Source organism: Betta splendens, chromosome 2 (genome assembly GCF_900634795.4).
Source record: "Betta splendens chromosome 2, fBetSpl5.4, whole genome shotgun sequence".
NCBI classification, from domain to species: domain Eukaryota; kingdom Metazoa; phylum Chordata; class Actinopteri; order Anabantiformes; family Osphronemidae; genus Betta; species Betta splendens.
The window spans coordinates 26,774,542-26,796,240 of NC_040882.2; the positions used below are offsets into that span (position 1 = coordinate 26,774,542).

Genomic DNA, 21,699 nt, shown 5'->3' on the forward strand with positions numbered 1-21,699 from the left:
TAATTAAAGGGGTCTGCAGAATTTACACCTGCAGCTAAAATAGATTTCTTTGGATTCAATGTGTGAGAGGTGAAATTCTCCAGAGACCACTAAAACTAATTATTCTAAGCAGGATGTTTTAAAGCTTCAGGGGAACTGAAGCATCAAATAAGTCACTGTGCAGTTACTTCATAATTTATAATATCACTATTGTCATTACCATATTATTGATTTCTACAGCAGCTGCATAGATTACATTATATATTAGTTCAGTTTAGGAGACAAAAGAGAGAAACTCATATTATTGTTCTCATTTTGACATATTGGGACCTGTAGATAAGCTGATATGAAATGTTTGTCATAATTCTGAGTTTACTGATGGCATCTCAACTTAGTTTTTCACATTTCACTATTCATTCAAGTAGCTCATCAGAAGTAACAGTCCAGATGCCATGACTCAACTTGCAGATGTTGGCGGTAATGTTCAGATTTAATCAGAAGAAAACTTGAAGGACGTGCAGGACGACTATTGTAAACTGCAGCTGTTTGTCTGCATCTTATTATACAGACATATACCGCTATGTGACCTGTCCTCACATGATTAATTTCACAGTAACATTCAATGCAGTTTCCAAAGCTATCACACAGTTGAATAAATCTTTTCAAAGCAGTACAAGCAAACATCATCAGCTTCAATTATAAATATAATTGTATAACAAATTGAAAAATAAAACACCCTACGCTTCAGCAGAAATCACGATGAGTGATGTTGCAGTTATTTATGGCTCGCTGTGCACCACAGGTCAGTAGTGTTAATTCTTTATTGTCATTACATTGTAGTTCATCTTCACAACAAGCAGTTATACATACAGTGGTCTTAGATTATATCATCGTCCAATACGAGGAGAGCAACAGTTAGTATCACAGCTAGGTTTTCCTCCCTCCCTCCCTCCCTCCCCCCACCCACCCAACCCCAGTAACTCCTCCATCCACCTCCTCTATGTCTTACGTCAATGTATTGGCAATCGTCAAATACGCCACATGTGCTGAACCAATAAATAAGACGACTGAATAAATAAATAAATAAATTAACAAATAAATAAATGATTACATACAATACATAGCAACAAGGTGTGTAGATACTCACATACACACATGTAGCTCACCAAAGGACACTATGTTCCATAGGCTATTTTATACAGCCACAAGGCAAACCGCATGTAACACAGTCACAGGTCAGACCAGGGGAACGTTAACACCCAGAGATCGTGGAGCAGGCTGAGTTGGTTTCCCAAACATTCTGAAGAGGAGAGCAAGAACTAATTTCACTGGTTAAAATGAGGTCTTTGGTCTAAATAGTCAAATGGAAATGAAAATAAATCACATAAATCAAATACTGACCGGTAAAGGGCCCAGTTTTAACCTCATAGCTTATAACCTACTGTGAAATTCCAATATGTTAGTTTTAAATCAAATTTAACATAACAGCGAAAAACATGAGCTTTAGAGTTGCAGTCTGGTAGATGTTGTTCCGTTTAGGCTCATTGTTCCCAGTCTTTCCAGTTACGCTTAATGAACTGGTTGCAGACACAAAAGTTATGTTAATCAGGGAATGCAGACACATTGAAATATCTGTTTGTGATTCATTCTTGTATCATTGACTTATTTTAAAAGGCCCATATAATTTAGCCAAATTCAAATTACCGGTAATCTTTATACATAACGACAAAAGAGCCAATGGGACATTTTGAGAAAATAGATTAGAACGCAAAAGTAACATGTATTCATCAGCACTTAGATAAAACTATTCTCAGATAAGCCAGAGAAAGTGAGAGTTAGCAGAAGCTCCAGACTGTGGATTGATTAATATCTCCACCTGAAAGAAATTGTCCTCAGGCAGGTAACATGGCCATGGTCTGACCACTGTGAGAAGAGAAAATGGAGGGTAACACTGTACAAGTTCCTCATTGAGGTTAGAATACATGTACAATACAATCCATAGAGAAAAATAATAGAAAAGAGCAACAAAAAATTCTGGTAAGCTGTGGAAATAAATAAAAAACAGAGTGGGCTGAATTAAAATAAAACAACTCTTAAAGCACTTTTTTAATTTAAAGAACAGTGATATACAAATATAGCTTTAGCAAGTAAAAAATAATGTAAAAAAGTACCTACGAAATGAAGAACATGGTCTCACTGTGGCGTGAGGAAAAAGCCAGCAGGACAAATATTTCTCCATCATCGGTTTTGTTTTTTTTGAAAAACAATCTCAAACAGCAGACAGCGGTACAGGAGATCGGTTGCATGCAGCTCACAGACTTTCCACGACAGGCTCCAAAAATCAGGTTTCAGACCAAAACCAAAGAAACTGAAAGAAAGACAGTTGTGCTCCAATCATTTAACAATGTGTTACAGAACAGCAGGTGTGTGGCAGAAAGAAAGAACAAGAGAGAATCTTATTAATAGATAGATAGATAGATAGACAGATAGATAGATAGATAGATAGATAGATAGATAGATAGATAGATAGATAGATAGATAGATAGATAGATAGATAGATAGATAGATAGATAGATAGATAGATAGATAGATAGATAGATAGATAGATAGATAGATAGATAGATAGATAGATAGATAGATAGATAGATAGATAGATAACACTTGACTTTCTTTGGAACCATCACCCCCACTTATTATCGTTTATTTAAATGTTCTTTTTGCATTTATTGCCTCGATATTGAATGTTTATTGACAGTTTGTACCTGTGCCCATGGTATTATAGCTTTTTATAATACAACTGTTAAACTGAAAAAAACAACAACATTTTTACAAATATTTTCCTCTGCTTTGAGAATGGAATATTATTACTGCCACCACTGCCCAGCTACAGCCGTGAACCAGAGCCTAAACGTTTGCACAGCTCTCTGATTTGACACATGGTGTTTTAAGTGGACTGTTTGTCTGTTGTGTCTTCACACTTCAACATCACCACAGTGTTGTGTTGCAACAGAGCACACATATTCAGAATAAATCCTCAGACCAACAAAATCCATACAGTAATTTCAACAGCAACAGATGCTCTACAGATTCTGGTGAGAATACTTTAATACCTCATGCCTACATGTTCGTTTTGAATCTAGGTACTTACAGTATAAGCTGCTATTGGCATCACAAAGGAAGTGATACAAATTCAATTTTAAATCAGATAATAGAAAAGTTGCTTATAATGAATGAAAAATGCCAATAAAACTTAAAATGCACAATGATAAAACTATTGATGCAGAGCAACAAATGTTGGTATTTGGATTTAATTGTGGTTGTCAGTACCTATAAACCCTTTGCAAATCAAAATAGCAGGAGAGTTACTGTAAAATATTAAAATTCCAGATGAAACATATTGCAGCAGATATTAAAAACTAAATACAGGGTAATGATAGAACAGTACAAATGCTTAGTGCAACATTTTGTTGTTGTTCCAGAAATACTGAATTATGTTTTAATAAATACGTTACATTTAGGGTGAGGTATTCAGTATTCAGGCACTATTTACTTTATGTTGAGGGTTTCTGCTCAACATTGCATCACCAACGCAAGTATGGGAATGTGAATTTAAAGGCTAGCTGGTAGCCACATTAGCCCTAGCACAGATTTCTGCTGATGTTTGAAGATATAATTAATAATGCCTGGATAGAAAAACTCCTTTTACTCAGACAATCGCAGTATTGTGTGTCTAACAGGCTACAGATTTAAAATCTAAAATGTTAGCTCAGTAAATGGAAAGAATCTATTCTATCAAGGTAAGCTAACTGACAATATCTTCTTTTGTACCAGACAGACACAAATAAACAGATAAAATCATTATTGTCACATAAAAATGTTTTGCTGCTGTCAAAAGCAAATGTTTTTCTTGTTTTTAAAGCTAGTTTTGCAACAAGCTAATTTTGATGTAGCATTATTGTGAGATAAGCTTATTTAGGAGCCTTGAAGAATAAGGTCTTCATGGGGTCTGTGCCATAAAAAATAGTACCCCTGTGTAGCTCGGAACCTTCACGTCTGCGTGGCCAAGAGTTTAAAAGAGTTAAAAGTTCTCCTTAACTATTCCACACACACTCTAGGGAACTCGCTCAGATAGTATATATATAGCTAGTATATATATAATAGAAACCAACAATACTGAACTGATTGAAACACATTTGATGATCTACGCTAACTGTTGTCTTTTTGGAGTGGAGATGTTTTTCTTGACTCCTGTGTCATTTCCACAGTTTAAGTTTAAGAGTTCTCCAGAATGTCCGTTCTATAAAGTGACAGACCCCTGACACCAGTTTCGATAACACTGTGAGTAACACCACTGTCAGGCCCTGAAAAGACCCATAACACCTTACTGAATCAGGGCCGTGTTGACAATACTGGAATGTTTAAAAGATCTTAAAGCATTGCAGGTTCTGACTTTGTGTGAGTTCTACGACATTCAGTCCCACCTGGAACACTGGAAATGTTACACAGGTTTAAGGAAAATTACTTTGCTGGCACTAAAGACTCTAGAAAATTCTAACCCGACCAAGTATAGCTGGTGAACAGACAACTGGAAATGAAAAGGGTCGGGTTCATCAACCGATGTGTGTATTTTACCAGAAGTCATTACAGCAATTGACAGTTAAAAACGTAGGTGTCCTTTTGCAAGGCAGTGAACTACAACCCAATGTAGCTTTGGAACTAGGACTTCATGGGTTGAAGTCCATAGTGACAGAGTCCTGTATACAGCATGGGACTTAGGAACAGCTAGCATGCATTCCTGCACGTAAACGTCACAAATAAGACTAATCAACAAGCATCTACTCTGTTCTGTACACACAAAACAATGGATGGGCAAGTTACAACAGTATACACGGAAGCCTGCTCGTCTATTTATACTGTAACAAGCCACTGAAACATTTTGCCTGTGCCGCTTGCGTTAGCGGGTCACTGCTGTTGGGGAAATCCTGCACCTCAGACTTGTCCTTTTCAGTGTTTGAGCATATTTGTCGTATTTATTGACATGTTCCCATAAACCTCCTAAAATTCACATTTTAGCAATGGGGAGATTCCCTCCTTCATCCTGAAAAGTCTACTTATTGCACATACAGCCGTATTCCAAAGATGCAGGACCAAACGCTAATGAGTATGAGATATACTCAAACAAAACACAAAAGGCTATGGGAAGCTAATATAGCTCTGGATGGGGGGTCAGGAGTTTGTATTCAGTGTGCGACCATGCTAAAAGGCAATACTAGTCAAGGACGGAAGGAAGATTGATACAAAGAAAGAAAGTGGGGAAGACTGACAGATGAGATGTAGGGCTGATGAAAAGCAGAAGAAGATAAGTCAATGTAGAGGACACTATGGGCAGGGACGTAAGAAGACTATCATCAAAAAGCTTCAGTCAGTTTCGCTGACAAGCAGGAATTTGTGTTGGCTTGATCAAAATTGAGTAAGAACAGGTTGAAATGCACAAAAGACACCTACATGCACGTACATATACACTGTGCCTTGTTTGGAAGTCTCCAAATCCTCTCTGGACTCCAGCGCTGCCTGGCCAAGCGCTGTGCGCTCAGAGATCACCTTTGTCTTCTCTTTCAGTCGCTTTCCTGCACCTTCTTCTGCGCCTCTCATGTTCCAATCCTCTGCATCCTTTTTTCCTGCTAATCGCTTTCCTACTGTCCAACCTCTCCAAAATTGTGTGAAAGCAGAATCGCACAGAAGCACAGAAGAAGAAGGAGGGCGTGGTTTGTTGTTTATGCAAATACAGGCTGTTTTCAGGTTGGTTGTGGGCGAGCGTCAGGTCACTGACAGGACCTAATGAGGAAGTGGCACCAAGATATCCACATAGTTGATGGGGAAGAAGCCCGACTGGCCGTTGATCATGCCCTCGTACCAGTTGTCGTCGATCTGATTGGTCAGAGTGATGATGTCGCCCTCTTTGAAGCCCAGCTCTCCGTCGTTCTCCGGCTCAAAGTCATAGAGTGCTCGACAGCAGGGCTGGTCCATGGGGGCTGTGAGAGAGAAAAACGAAAATGAATTTACTAATTCAGTGAAGTTCGTGGGACACTGGGTGAAACTAGAAATTTGAGTATATTGGAACTGTACCTGGTGATCTTCCAGGGGATTTGGCGCTGTGTATCCCCCCATTGTGGCTCTCGCTGGGGGGCAGCAGCTCCAGGGTCATTCTGGGTTTTGGAGCATACTCCTTCCTGGGTTTACTGGAGATTTCCTTTATCCTGGTGAAAAGTCAGATGCAGAAGTTTTATTTAACCACTGCAGTCTATTTTTGATGTTTTTTTTCTCCTCGGTTGTGGGCAGGACAAATCAATACCTGTCCTCCATCTTACTGGAGAGCTGCTGTAGGATTTCAGCAGCTCGGCTGTGATACTCCAGCTGAGCCTGGACCAAAGCTGCCAACTGGCTCACCTGCTCGATCTGCAACACACACATGCACTCATACGTCATGACGTTAGCCTGCTCATGCTGGGCCTGGGTCCGGCTTGGCACAGCTTGAGCGCAGGATTGCTTCCATTAGTTTTTCCATTGCAGCTCATAACACACTTGGAGCCTGTTCCAAGCTGCATGTGTAACTATAGCAACAGTCAGAGTGTCAACGTCAGACATGGTTAATATTTTATTATTGTGCTCCAGTTCGCGGTACAAAGGTGGCCCTTACGTCACTCTCCAGCAGGTTAAACATGCTCTGCTCAGCGATCTCTTTGCTCTCATCAAACTTCTCCAGCGCCTGTTTGATTTCATCGTCCTGGACTTTCCCCTGACGCTTCTTCTTATAGTCGAAGTCCAGACGACGGCCCTCCATCTTCTTCAAATGGTGCTGTGGTCAAAGATAAAAATGATAAATTGAACGAAAAGAAAGATGAAATGTAAATGACTTTGGACTTTAGTGAAAATGCCACACATCTTTTAACACAAACCTGTGTGATGGTAACGTGTACACATTAAACTTTTCCTCATGCTCAGGACTACTGAAACATTCTAGCTGGGAGCCTTTGGTTGTGTTCACCTGTATCTCTTTGAGGTCTTTGTCGTGCAGATTCTGCAGCGGGTCAATGAAGTTCTGTTTGACTTCCATGTCCAGAGCATCCTTCACCTCCCCAAGCTCCCTCATGGCCTCGCCGGCATCGATCAGCGCCACCCCTGAGCAAGGCACAGAAATAATATGGTGCTAACTGATGAAATCACAAGAAAGGCATGAAAAAGACGCTGGCACGTCTTTAGATCAGAGTCCTGTGAACAGGCACGTAGCACTGAGGGGGTCTGGTGAGACAAACTACACACTAGTTTGAGGTCCAAGGTCGTTTACAAGCTATTTTAAACTTTATTACTTATTTCTGATTGAAAAGGTGCAAATACAACCAGACTCCGAATAGACTTGATTTAAATTTAATGAAAAAGCCTTCGAGTGACTCTGGACATAGTACCAGTTACAGCGAACTGGACTCCACTCCATTTGTAGGTTCTGAAGATGTTTTCACTAGTTACCCAGCAAAGAGTGGTCATTATGGTCGAGTTGACAACCTGCAAATCAAAAACCCTGTGAGCCGTTAGTTGCTGGAGGCCAAAAGGAGACTGGTCACGGCTCCAGCACTTCTACAGCTTCGACAGAACATTCTGCTTCATTTAAATTAAAAATACAGCCAAAGATTCTAATTTGTACAAAACCTTTGAGGGGATATTAACTATGACTTCCAAAGAAGATCCTGTTACATGTGGAGGCAAATGTTATGCTGTGGATTTTAAGTCAATTTTGAATGAATGCAGCAACAACTTGATATGATTAGTGGACAGAGAAAGAGCTTTAAAGCAGCACATTCCTCCTCGTCACTGAAAACCCTGCAGACCAACAGGTGTTTGCATGCAGCTCAGTGCAGGCCTCTCACCAAAGCAGGACTCCTCTCCCAGCTCCCGGCCAAACTTCAGCATGGCGTCGCCCAGGACAGTCTCCGCCTGTGGGTAACCCGGGCCCTTCTCCTGTCCACGGATCTTCGACATGGTGTTGATCATACTCAGCTTGGCTCTGGATGCTTGAAGGAAGCAGACACTGATGTTGGTTTGGGTTAAATGTTGCAGCTGTTCTGTTTAAAGCTCTTTAATACCTGGATTAGGCTGCAGGTACTCTGTAGTTTTGGTCATGATGTCCAACACGGCTCTGCTGGTGATGTCCACCTTCTGCAGACGTGACCACAAGCGAAAGGTCAGGAAACATAACTCAATATTCTTATTGTTTTTCTTTGTATCAAAAATAGAAGGGGGCGGTGCAGCGATTATTACCTTTTCCATTTCCTTGAAGTCATCATCGAGCTTGGTTCCTTCCGCTCCTCCAACCTTCTCACTGACTTTCTGTGACAACATCAAAAAGAAGAGGGAAGGAGTCAGGATCCGCTTTGCTGTAGGACTTTAGTACCTTAAGCTCATCCTCGGAGGAAACACGTCTGCTTTAAAAGACCTAATGGAGGAGAAACTGTGGCGCAAGATGAAAGAGGAGCGAGGAGAAATGGAGGAAGTCGTTAGAGGAAGAGGAGACAGAGAATCGGATGCGAGAAGCAAGAAAAACACACACATCAACAATGGAGATGAAGGATGACATTAAGATGAGGAATGACTGATTAGCTCTAAAATCAATCCCGACTGTTTACGTCTTAACCTTTAACTCCTCAGCAGCAGCAGCAGACTTCATCAACGCTTCCTTCGTTTTGGCCTCTGACGGCAGCGATCGAGCAGCGTACGTTCCGCGTCAGCCTCTTCATGTAAAGCAGCCACAGTAAATAACAGCAAGCGTCTGTCTGCAGGTGAGCGGTTCACTGCAGCGCCAGTGGACATCATTATCACAGCTTTACGTTGCGATTGCAACAGCAGCCGCTTCCGCTGCTGACGTCAGACCCTGGTGGTCGAGGTGCGGCCTCCACCTCGTCCTGCAGGCAGGCGCTCGGTGACCGCGGTGGCAGCGCTGCTCCCGCTGACGGCTCAGGCTGTGGAGCCACTCGTCTGCTGCTGAGTGACACCTCACGCTTTGCACCGGCCTCAGGTTGTGACGCGGAGCCTCCCACTCACTACTCACCACGGTGTCATCAGTAATAACAGTAACTCACAGCACAAAGGAGCTGATTAACGTAACGCACGTTCTCATCTTGAACCGGTTAATGTCAACAAACAGCTTCTGTCAATCACCCAGCTGAGGTTTTAGTGATGTCACTCAGTCCACTCCGCTGCTGCTCCTGGATTCACTCGTGGGTCTTATGATGGACAGTGTAGCTTCAGGCAGTAAAACATGTGAAACTCAAAGCCACATAATGACACGTGGTTCACTGAGTGAGCAGCCAACGATGTGAAGCAGATGCCACACGTCCTCTTCATGCAGCTGACGGACCAGGCTAATGTTTATGTAACTTACACACCTGAGCACAGATCAGACGCGGTGGATGATCATTCATCATCAGCTGAATAAAGGAATATGAAAACAGCAACGCAGGGCGAGAACGTGAGCAGGACCGATACATGAGCAGGAAGATGCAGTTTCCATGCAGACAGGGATCTGACTCCGCTCGCGTTTCCTTCCACACACACACATTCAGCTGAAAAGACACACGATGACATGATGCAGTCCTTTATCCTCAACCCCAAAACCAAGACCTGAGCTCTTAGTGAAGCCCTGTGACAAATCCCTCCAGTGCTGCTTCTCAGTCGGTGAGTCCACACAAGCATGAAGGCACGTTGGCCTGGTTGCACGGAGGTGTAGCCACGCCGTTACATAACGCTCTGCCTCTCTCAGCAGGGGGCCTTTCTGCTCCCTCACACTGTGTTTGACATCCACTTATTTCTGGTTCACTGCTTCAGCAGCAGAACTGAGGCTTTTGTCGTGGAACACTCTGATATCTGCTCTACAGACATTCTACCACTCACTGCTGAAAGGTTTTCTTTATGTGCAGCTTCGTAACCAGAGCAAACTATTTATACAGAACTCTTATATTGGACTTAGCTACTAGTTGTAGCCTGTGTTCACATTCACATGCAGGCGACCGACACTGTTCCAGCATCACTTCCTTTAGCAACAGGTGAATGGAACACACTGATGGTGCACTGATGTAGGCAACAATTAGAAAGTTAGAAAACACTTCAAGTCTTTGACTTCACTGTTTCTTTTTCTGTTTATTTTATTTCATCTAATTCATTTTGCTTCTCTCTTTTTGAATGTTTGACACTAAACTCATTTCAAGACTTTAAAAAAAGACAAAATGCAGTTGATATGAATTTAAAAGACAACAAATTAGTTTCCTGGACGATCACAGATTCACTCTGCTTCATATCAGACGGAGGCAGTCGTTATCTTCCTTTTTGACGGACACCTTTCATTTCTTGCATCAGATCTGCTGTTTGTGGTGGAGACCTCATCAGGCTGTCATCACTTTTTAGCCAACATTTGTTTTATTCCAAAAGAAAACCCACTTCCTGTTTGTACGTGCTACAGCACGTCCCAACTCTCACTAATGAAGCGCTTTGATGCTGAAGGAAACCTGTGAAGATGTGAATATTTGCATGTAGGTTATTTATGTCACACTGTCTATTAAACATCAGTGTAACGCAGACGACTGTCACTGAAGTTCTGGATTTCTCCCTCAGCAGGTTGTAATGTATTCAGCGATAATGAAGCCCTCACGCGGTGCGAGTCCCGCTGAATATTAAAATATGCACATCATGTTTGTGTGTTTACATTTGACTGAGTTTTGACTCAGGAAGGATTCTAGTAATGAGCTGAACTCAGATCTGTAGCTGCTCAGCTGCAGGGGGGGCGCACACACACACACACACACACACACACACACACACACACACACACACACACACACACACACACACACACACACACACACACACACACACACACACACACACACACACACACACACACACACACACACACACACACACCACACACACACACACACACACACACACACACACACACCTTCTAGGCCATCTTGTAGCTGCCTTTGTTTTCGTGACTCTCCACCTCGTCCTCTATCGTTCCTCCTTTACCCTCTTTTTGCTGAATCACTGCAGCTGAATCCCTCAAAAAAAAAAAAAAAAAAAAAAAAGGTTGTTCCAAGCGGCCGACAGCGATGAGGTTAGAGGTCAGAGGTCACGGCACCCTGCCAGCAGATGGACTAGATCCCCGTGCTCTCGAGCGGCCATTAATCTTGTTAAATCTGTATCAGGAGAGAAAGAGCCCAGGAAGCGCTGCTTGGTCTGAACGCCTGCCAGAACACTCGGATGCCACGTTGGGCCGTGAATGGATCAAGACTGGACAGACGTCAGCTCCGGCTATTTACCCAAAACAGGACGTGTGTCAGGAGCAAATATCACTTAATAGCTCACAATATCTGTAGATATTTAAAGCGTGGCTGCAGCAAAAGAATGTAAACACAGTATTTGTATAAATAACCTAAAGAATCATAATAACTTGCTGTGATGACTCAACGAATCTGCTCCAAACAGATGAAAACGTTTCCGTCTTCTCTCATCAGCATGTGGAGATCCTCACATCCTCATCTGTGTCCTGAGGCGCTGGAGCTCCGCTACCTCTCATTAAACTACACCAACTGGTGAAGCAGCGCTGGCGTTCCTCCATCTTGATACAGATAATTGGAGGCTGTGACAGTGGTGGAGTCACAGATGCTCGAGTTCATTAAACCCTTGGCTGGAACCAGTTTACGCATCCTGACTGGAGCTGGACTGGCTGAATGGGACCAGTGGGAAGCGTCAGGTGGGTTCTCCCGTGTTGTGTCTGTGTTCAGTCACTGGAACCGAGCGGAGGGAGGCGAAGGGCAGCGATGCTGCTGTTGCTCTGGGGTTTCGTCAGACGAGCGAAGCCGCAGGTCACGATGCGGCATCTGCACATTTACCTCAAACCAAAGTTACGAAGCTTCACTCTGAATCAGCAGCATTTTAGCACAGAGCGACGCCTTTAGCAAATACAGAGGGTTGGAAGGTTTTCACGACAACTACGTGAGCGCAGCCAACGCGCCAACAGCTGTTTTCATTTTAGGAACTATGATTCAGCTTCTCACAGGTTCTAATTAGAGAGAAAACGTGAGACACTCGAGCCATTTAATTAGCAGATAACAAGAGAGTGAGAGGTTGAGTCCAGGTAATTGGACTGAGAGGATTGTTCCTCTGATATTCTGTGACACGTCAGATTAAAAGGGATGAAAGTTCCACAGTGACAGAGACAATTAGAGGACGAGACAGAGAAAAGCACGGAGGGAAGAGTTAGAAACAGATCCTCTGCTCGTTCATGAAGCCCACTGCATTATCGCCATCAATCATCGTAAACAAAGCCGTCACCACGCGCTCCGCTTGTTATGATCCACAGTGTTTCTATGGACGGATCCGTGGCTTTTCGCTGAGCAGAATGAAAAACCATGAAATACCACGAAGCTGCCTTTTAACTTAATGGTTGTTTTCCTCAGAGCAGTAATAACTTGTGTTTTACAGTCACTTAGAGGCAGAGCAGCGAGTTGTAAACACAGCTCTGACATAGAACAGCACACGCTGATGGCTGTTTCCTGGCAGCTCTAAACCACAAACCCTCAGTCGTTCCCTCACGTCACTCATGAAGCTCCTCTGACCTTAAAGGAGCCTGGACATTGACCCACTCATTTATATTTAACCAGGAAAACCAGGTTCAGGATGAGTTGACTTCATAATGTTGGAACAAACAGAACATGGCCTTAATCTGTAGAGCTGTGAAACATCTGCCTCGTAGTTGTTAAACGCTCCATCGGGTTCAGCAGCTGCCAAAACCTTCACAGCTGCAGATCTAAGCAGCTTCTTCACCTTCATTTGTTGTTGTTGATTTAAAACAGCAGTCAATCAACAGACATCCTTATAAAATCTGCTCCAGCAACTTTGAGAATAAAATAACAAGTTTAAAAAAGTAATGTGGCTCAGCTCCTAGATGTCTGAACACATGTCGGTCCTCATATCAAGAAACAACGATTCAGAGAAAGCGTCATGGACGGATCAGAGGATGAGGAGGATTCAAGGAATCAGATCCAGGATCAGCTTTGCTGGGGATGCAGCTCCCCTCAGAGCCCATGCTTCTGGTTATGAACACGGCAGCTACGCTCACACATATGAAGAGAAACGCTAAATCATCCTCAACGCGCCTGCGTCACATGACTCCGTTTAGCTGCGTAGCGTATGAATCTGTGCACCAGATCTGATGAATGTAGGAGGTTTGTCTTCACTGTTAAACAACCCGTTGTGTCCTTTAACAGCATGTTCTCATCACGACTAGGCTTCAGGTCGTGACCTCCAGCTCATGGCGTCTTCATGAAGGAGCCCATGCAGGTCTGATTAATGTGGCATGTACTTATATGGAGGGAGGCACAGACACAATGATGAACTGCTGCCATGGTTACGTCACTGCTTTTAAAGCATCGTCATGAAGCCACGATGCTCTGCTCAAAGACGCGATGCTCAAGCAGCCGATCCGTCCACAGACGCTGCAGACTCAGTTCAGCTGTGAATCAGCTGTGATGGAGGCGTTGGTGGTGGTTTGTCTCCATTTGTCTGGGATCATCTTCAACGTGGACAAACCAGCTCAGGGGACAGGGTTTTCATTTCCTCCCGAGCTCTGGGAGTCACGATCGATGCCTGATCAATACAGTCGATGGACGACGCGTCACGAGATCAATGACGGCTCCCGTTCACGCCCTCGGAGCACAAACACAGTGGATCCGTACGCAGACGAATCTGTTGTGACCGACGGAGGGTTAAAGTCACAGTCTCATCCAATGGTCTCATCCAATGGAAACTACCCAAAGTCATCAGAACCCTGGGACAAAGGTTCACATTACAACTCACTGGTTATAGTTATACAGAAGGTGTTCAGGTTGTCAAACCTCAACCAAACTAAAGCCAGAGAATCCAGAGACACCACAACATAAACACGACGCATGTGCTCCTTCAGTGTAAACGTCTTTGCTGAGATGAGTGCGTGTGTGGCCGTTTCAGGCTCATCCTGTCGCCGTGCAGCGTTCAGGTCTCATCAGACGAACCCTGCTGGTGAGTGTGTGCGGCGCTGTGCTGTTAACGAGCCTCGTGTGTCCTGGAGGCTGACGTTACGCAACAGGCGGCCACGTGTAACCACGGCGACGCCATCACAGGAACGAGCCCATCTCGTCGTCGTGGAGCTTTCACCAGTCAGAGCTCGGCTCCACTCGTCAGGGCGCAGGCTGTGAAATGACTGCGTTCGTCCCAGGGTTCAGAGGTCCTGCTCTCAGAAAACCAACCTTCATCAAATGGGTGCAGAACGAAGCCAAGTAAAGAACTAGTTCTGTGTATTTGATTTCACACGGTAGTATTTTTAAATAGAAGGGATTTTCTAAGGCTGCATGAGGCCGACTCCTCCAGCAGGTCCCACATCCACCAACCAATAAACAGCTCAACATCTAGAGCTGAAAACAATTTTACAACTTGTACAACAACAACTTCAGAACTTTCAAAATCCAGGTGTGAAGTCACATACAAGCTGTGACCAACGAAGGAGCTCCTATTACGATAAATCAGCTTTGAGGTTCGAAGGCTGCTTTACGGTGTCGTGACGTTTTTCTCTCCACAGCATCTTAAGGTTTTCACCACCTCCACTGTCTGCTGTAGCTGAGCCCACGCTCTAATATGAAAATCACTGGTGTTTGAGTCAGAACCTCAATTATTGCTCGTGTCACTTCATGTAATATCACACTGAGTTATTACCTTGGCTCAGACCGTTGTTCGGCCACGGAGCTCTGACTCAACCACATTAGCAACGCCTTGGCTGAGGAGGGGACGCCTGCGGGGCCTCGGCCGCTGATTAATGGAGCAATAAAGCCGCCGAGCACAGGATGCTGCTAACACACAGGGAACCACGGCGCCAGCAGCATCAGTGCGTCAGCATGTCTCCTCTAGCTGCCCTGCAGGACTTTTATTTTGAAAGGGCACCGTGGGCCACTGGCAGCTGTTTTATCGTGTGTCAAAGCAGAAGCTGACATCAGCAAACTTGCACGTTGTTTGTTTGTGTCCACATCCTAAAAATACACCAGAAACAACGCGGCACAGATTCACCATCAGACCCCTGAGGGTTCAGTTATCTCTGCCTCAATGCAACAATCTCCACTTCACATGAGGAAGGAGGTAAAAGGGTCAAAGGTCAAGGCCTCTGCGGTGGTGGATGTGATGAGTCCACCTGAAACCAGAGGGAAACCACCAGACTCCCAATCACCACAGTAACCAACCCCAGCAGGTCCCCCCTCAGTCACAATGTGTCCGGTTGCCATGACAACACCATCCCCTGAACATACAGGCACGTCAGGGTGATTGATCCCTAGGCGTTGTCTCTTTTCTGTCAAAATAAAAGTCCCAAACTGTGATTCTTTGTGTTTGATGGACATTTGTTGTCGCTGCTCCAGAAGCTTGTTAGAATCTGAAACAGACAAACGTTTCATTCCTCTCTGCTCTCTCGTATCATCTCCCTCTAACTTGTCCTCGTTTAGTCCTTTCTCTCTTTTCAATCTTCATCTTCATTCTGGGCTCTAAGAGCTCCAGAGCAGACAGAACCCGTCCGAACCTGCAGCACCAGAAGCTGCTGAACCCAGATGAACGCTGTGGAGCAGCTCAGACGTTTCAGGCTAATGTTTCACACCAGCGCTCCCAGCGTTACTCCTCCTCATGTTTTATTCACGGAGGGGTCCTGTTTCCATCTTCCTTGAGCCGCTGAGCTTCCCTCCGACGCCACGCGCTCGCTCAGGCCCGGTTCCATATTATCCAGCAGAGTTACATGTATAACTAAACACATTCTGGTGCTGGGACGTGTCCTAGATTCAGGTCTCGGCAGACGGGACGTGTGCGCTCACATCAACTTTTAATGGCCTCCTGCTTCTCAGTCACCGTCCACAGACCTGATGAGCCTGGAACCGGCTGAGGCCACTGAAACGCTCAATCACTGGCTGTGATTCACTGGGGCTGAACGAACCTCTGCATTTACCTACTGATGGATCACGGGGAGTCAAGTCAGTGTTTTAAAACTGACATCAACAGTTAAACAAGCAATGTACATAAACAACTGGTTTCCTGCGCCTTAGAATAAACATGAGCCTCAGCATCAACACACCCAGAGTCAGAGTCAGAGTCAGAGTCATCTGGAAGAACCTCCATCGTCCTCGTTAAGACGTCATGTGAAGGCGCTTCAGCTGTGACGGGAATGTGCTCATCATGTGACGCATCGTGCAGCACATCTGTCACAAATGTGGTCTATTAATACAGGCAACTGTTACCCGGTGAGGATGCAGATCCTCCAAATCTGGATGGAGGCAGGACTATTGTAAATTACACCTTTATATCGAAAAGTGACAGGAGAGCAAGAAAACAAGCTCTGTTTTTGAATGTGAGATGGCTGTGACTGTTCCTTCAAAATAAAAGTACGGTTCAGACTTCAGCAATGGCAGATGGCGAAAGGAAGAGAACGTTTTAACTGTCATGTGGGATGAGAGGGCACAGGCCACAGTTCATGCTGGGAAATGAAGTCCAGCATCACAGGATTTAACAGCTACACCACTAACGCACAACCTTCTCTGGGGCCAATTGTCATGTTGAACTACAGCAAACATTCACTGCAAGCAGGAATTAGTATTTTGCAGTTTTAATGGTGTCAGTCTTCTGCTCATCCACCCAATGGATGGATTCATATGTATGTATGTATGTATGTATGTATGTATGGATGGATGGATGGATGGATGGATGGATGGATGGTTTTAGTTTCCACAGTTACCAGTCTCCTGCCGCCTCCTCTCTTTCCATTCACGTCTGCTTTTGATTCACAGATCTATTTCGGGCCTTGCTCTCCGCCTGCTCGCCCTCACGCTGTCAACATCTCACCTCAGAAAGACGCCACCGCTTCAGATCAAACATGTGATTCCATTTTTTATTAACTGGCTCTTTTGTGACACAGAACTGCTGTTTGTACCTTCATTGTGGACAAAGAGGGACCAACAAAAGCCTGAACACGACTGTACCAAAAGCAGGAGTCATCAACTAATTATAAACTAAGTATAAAACTGGCCCAAATTTGGGCACCCTGGGTTTTGTAGGTTTTTGTGGTACATTTATTGGCATAAACAGGTGGCACCAAATATGAAATAATACAACAATAAATGGATACTATAGTGTTGGTGTTAAACTGTGCACGTCCCTGAACAGATACAATAATTTAATAAGAGCTCAGATTGAAAACATGGCGGCCTGCAGCCTGGACCTCAACCAACCTGAACGCTTCTTCAGACCGAGCCTTTACAGGACGCGCTGTCCTCTGCTGTCTGGACACTCACGGCCCTGCTGCTGCCGTGCCTTTTAGTTATGTGCTGCTTTGTTCTAGTGCAGTGACCCAGTTTCCCCTCAGGGATCAATAAGCATCATCTCCTCTCTTTATCAGCACCACTTCATCTGACAGACGCAACAAATGAGCAGGAATCTGTCCCGATGACAGCGGAGACGAAAGACAGATGCGAAGGACCCAGACTGTTGTTTTGTTTTAAATCTGGCTCCTCCGGCAAGATGGTGATCAGGTTTCAGGTGTTATTGACATTAGTGAAGCTTTATATGAATAAAAGTGTGAAATCAACAACATTGTCATTGATTTGCCTGAACAAACAGCAGAAACTGTAGCAACGAGGACATTTGATCTGATAAATGAATCACAGACACACAAGATTCTATAACCTGTGTTCAAACTCAATGGTTTTGTCGTTAAACAGTACACATCCAACAATTTTAATTAGCAACGCACAAATATCTGAATAACCTCTGGTCACCTTGTTTAATACTGGCCTAAAGCTAATTAGGCCTTTTTTGCTTTGTGTGTGTCTGACCTTACTAACTATTCTAGCTTTGAAACTCATGGGAGCTGAAATAATTTAAATTCTAACGATTCTATGAACAAGTTTTTCACAAAGGTTTCCACTCATAGCTCGTGCTGCAGCAGTTGGTTCGTCTTTAAACAGAGCAGGAGTTAAAATAGAAGCTAAGGGTGCATTACATCATGTCACGGTGCTGATGGAGCGAAGGCTTATGACTGTTCATAAGATGGACATTAGAATTGAACCAACATCAGCGTCGTCCTCCTGATAAACAGTTCTTCTCTTTTTAAATGACCGGCTGATTTTTACTGGGATGCAAACACATGTACGCTAATGTAGTGCTGCCTGATGCATGGACTCGTATTGCTGTTTCAAACCAGGACTGACCAACGTCTGCTCATCTCTGGTCATAGGACAACAGAGAGTCACTAACTTTTCAGTTCAGTCTTTTCATTGATCCATCAGATTAGACCAGGAAAGAGGCTTGAGTCAAGGTGATTCCAGATGTTTCCCAGCTGGAACAGATTCTTCCTGTTCACCTAAATGCATCTATGATTAGACTTGTGCTATGTTTTAACTATTCATGTCAACAACTAGACTTTCTCTCTCCTTATTACTAGTATGTGAGCGTTTTTAACTGAAGCTCTGCGACCCTGCTAATAGCAGCACGGGCTATTAGCATCTAGTCACTACAACCTCACAGGTCGGTAAGCAAAGCTTCCAAAGCTTTGAAGGGATAATGCTTCCATACAGCTGAGAGAAAGGGAGAAGAGGAAGAGGAGGAGGAAAACGAGAAAGGAGGACAAGGAAGAGGATGGGGAAGATGTTAAAGAGGAGAATGATGAAGAGGAGGAAAAAGAGGAGTGGAGGAGGAGGAAGAGCAGGTGTGGAGTGAACACCAGGTCGACCTCCCAGTTCTTCACATCAAGCTCTCACTGCCTTCGTGTCACAATCAGTGGTCATCCAGCAGGTTAAAGCTTATTAATGTCTCTGTTTCTACTCTTTCCACTGTTTGTGAATCGGTTCTAAATCAAAACAACATAAAAACATCTGTATTTCTGAGCCTTCAGCCATAAAGTTACTGAACAAAAGATGTGATGGACGTCAGCGTACGAACGTAAGAAACGTGAGGACGAGGAAAGTTCTGATGGAATGAAAAAAAGAGTCAGAAGAGAAGAAGAGATGCAAATATATTTACAAGACCAGCAGAGTGATGAAAAGACAAAAGCAGCAAGAGGATAAAAGATAAATAAATACAGGACAGAAAATGGAAAAAATGTAAACAAAAGAAAGAAAAACAAACTCTTCTCTGAAGATGATGAAAGGATAATTACAGAAGAAAGCTGGAGAATGTAAAGGAATGAGAGGATCCATCCATCCATTTTCTTAACCGCTTACTCCCTAGTGCGGGGTCACGGGGTGCTGGAGCCTATCCCAGCTGGCTACGGGCGAGAGGCAGGGTACACCCTGGACAGGTCGCCAGTCCATCACAGGGCAACACATAGACAGACAACCATTCACACACACACTCACACCTACAGGAAATGGAGAGAGGCCAATCAACCTAACGCACGTCTTTGGACTGTGGGAGGAAGCCGGAGAACCCGGAGAGAACCCACGCAAACACGGGGAGAACGTGCAAACTCCACACAGAAAGGCACCAGGGCCGCCTCCGGGAATCGAACCCAGAACCTTCTTGCTGTGAGGCGACAGTGCTACCACCGTGCTGCCAGGAATGAGAGGATGAGAGAAAAAGAAGCAAAGGAAGAGAGAAAGAGTCAAATAAAAAGAGAGTGAAATAAAGAAGATGGACGATTAAGGACAGACTGAAGAATGGAGGGATGAATAAAGGGATGGAATGTAAGACGGTGATGAAGGGATGAATGACCAGATGAAAGGTAAGAGGGTGATGGAGGGAAGAATGAACGAATGAAAGGTAGGAGGGTGATGGAGGGATGAGGTGTGATTAGAGCATTAATGTGGAGGGAGGAGATGAGGTGCAGAATAAAGACAGGTGGATGAACAGAGGAGGCGGAGGATGTTTACAGGCTCAAAGGATGTTAAAAATGATGGAAGGATGTTTGAAGGGAGGAGGAGACCATCTCTTCATCATTTCTCATCTTCATCCCTCTATTGTTTATTGACCATCTGTCTTTCTTTTCTCATGCATCGTTCTACCTCTCCTCTAACCGTCCCTCCATCTGTCTTTTTTCTGTCCTTCTTCTCATCCCTCTCGTCCCGTTTTCTGACTTCATTCAGTAGAGATGGAGGGATTACAAACAAGAAACGGTTCCATACGCAAAAGCTAGGGTCAAAAAAAGGGATGCCAGAATAAAAATACCGTAGGAAGGATGGAGGGACAGAAGGAAGGAAGGATAGAAGGAATGAAGCATAGAAGGAAGAATGAGGGAATTCCCTGTTGCGTGCAGCAACAGCCAATCAGCTCCGCAGAAACGCTCACGTTTGGGAGTAATATTACGTAACAGCGGCTCTATACGACACTGTGTGTGTGTGTGTGTGCGCGCGCGTGCGTGTGTGTGTGTGTGTGCGCTAGGGTGGGGGTGAGGGGGGTATACCCCGCTTTTGAATTCACATTCACACGAAAACACCGCGAGATCAGGCATCATATTTGCTCTGGAATCTCGTCTGTGTCGGTGAAAAACAAACCTTTTCATCAGATTTGTTTGACATAACAACAATATTTACATATTGAAAAAATGTTCATGTTTTTAAAAGTGAGCACAGAAAGATGTTTCTGAACACAGAAGCAAAGAGCAAATGATAAGATTTAAATATGAATTCAGCTGCTATTTTTACTGAACACTGCACAAAGTGCGGGTTTGAAGCCCGGTGCCGCTTCTTACCTGCGTGGCTTTATGGAACTGCTTCTTCAACCCCGCGACGGACATCACTTCTGGTGCGGAGGACGAAAATGCGCTGAAGTAAAAATATGTAGAGGGTGTTTGGGATAAATAAGGAAGAGCTCGAACCAACTCTGCGGTAAATCCTTCAGGTAACGTCGATAATTTCCTTTTATTGTGGTAAAACCGGAGGAAGGAGCAGAAGATCGCCGAACCAGACCAAACCCAGCTGGAGCTATTTTCATCTGACTGGGAGATGCACGGGGCGGGTATGAGCGGAGAGGGGGAGGACAAAGATCGTTTACTAGCAGGAAGCGTCACGCTGAGGAAAATAAACATCCTCGTTACAGTGTATTGTTTGAATGAAGGTTTTAGTTAAAGATCTTCCATTTATCTGTGCGTGCGCGCGTGAGTAAGTCTCCTTCCTCCCGATGATCCTCCTTTGTTGAGCTGTTACCGAAGTATCCATCTGTCACATAAACGATCTTTGGCGACTCAGTGAGCGTCACGTTTTCTGGACGTTACCACGCCGCCCTCGAGGTTCAACCTGCTGCTCAACCTGCTTCTGCTGGATATAATAAAACATAATAAAAATTGAATAAAAAGTACACGTTTTCAGGCGAGAAAATGATCTGGATAGAGAAAGAGAAGGGACGAAGAAGGGACCTCTGGGTTTTTATATTCCAGCACCATGGACAGCTCCTCAGGGTCTCATGCTGCATTTAGGTACTGCTGGAAAAATAAAAATGTATTCAAATTGAAATTTACTGTATACTACGATAGACATATCAATGTTCATATCACATAGCCTACGTCATGCTAGTGTGTCAGTATTGGTGGACAACGCTTAATATTTGCTTGCTGCAAGTTTTCTTATTCTAAATATTATACTGGCATTATTGTATGGACAGGAAAGTAGTTTGTTT

At 44.1% G+C, this 21,699-nt stretch overlaps 1 protein-coding gene across 1 annotated transcript; it reads right to left on the minus strand.

The window, feature by feature from the left end:
- Positions 1-2,061: 2,061 nt before the first annotated feature.
- Positions 2,062-21,038, minus strand: LOC114868614 (endophilin-A1-like). The gene is made up of 9 exons (XM_029172365.3): positions 20,777-21,038; positions 8,293-8,361; positions 8,118-8,190; positions 7,902-8,045; positions 7,025-7,158; positions 6,677-6,835; positions 6,332-6,435; positions 6,106-6,236; positions 2,062-6,011 (listed from the first exon to the last, which is right to left on the minus strand). Exons 1-9 carry the CDS (start codon positions 20,819-20,821, stop codon positions 5,815-5,817), a joined length of 1,056 nt encoding a protein of 351 aa, XP_029028198.1. The 5' UTR covers positions 20,822-21,038; the 3' UTR covers positions 2,062-5,814.
- Between the last annotated feature and the right edge of the window lie 661 nt (positions 21,039-21,699).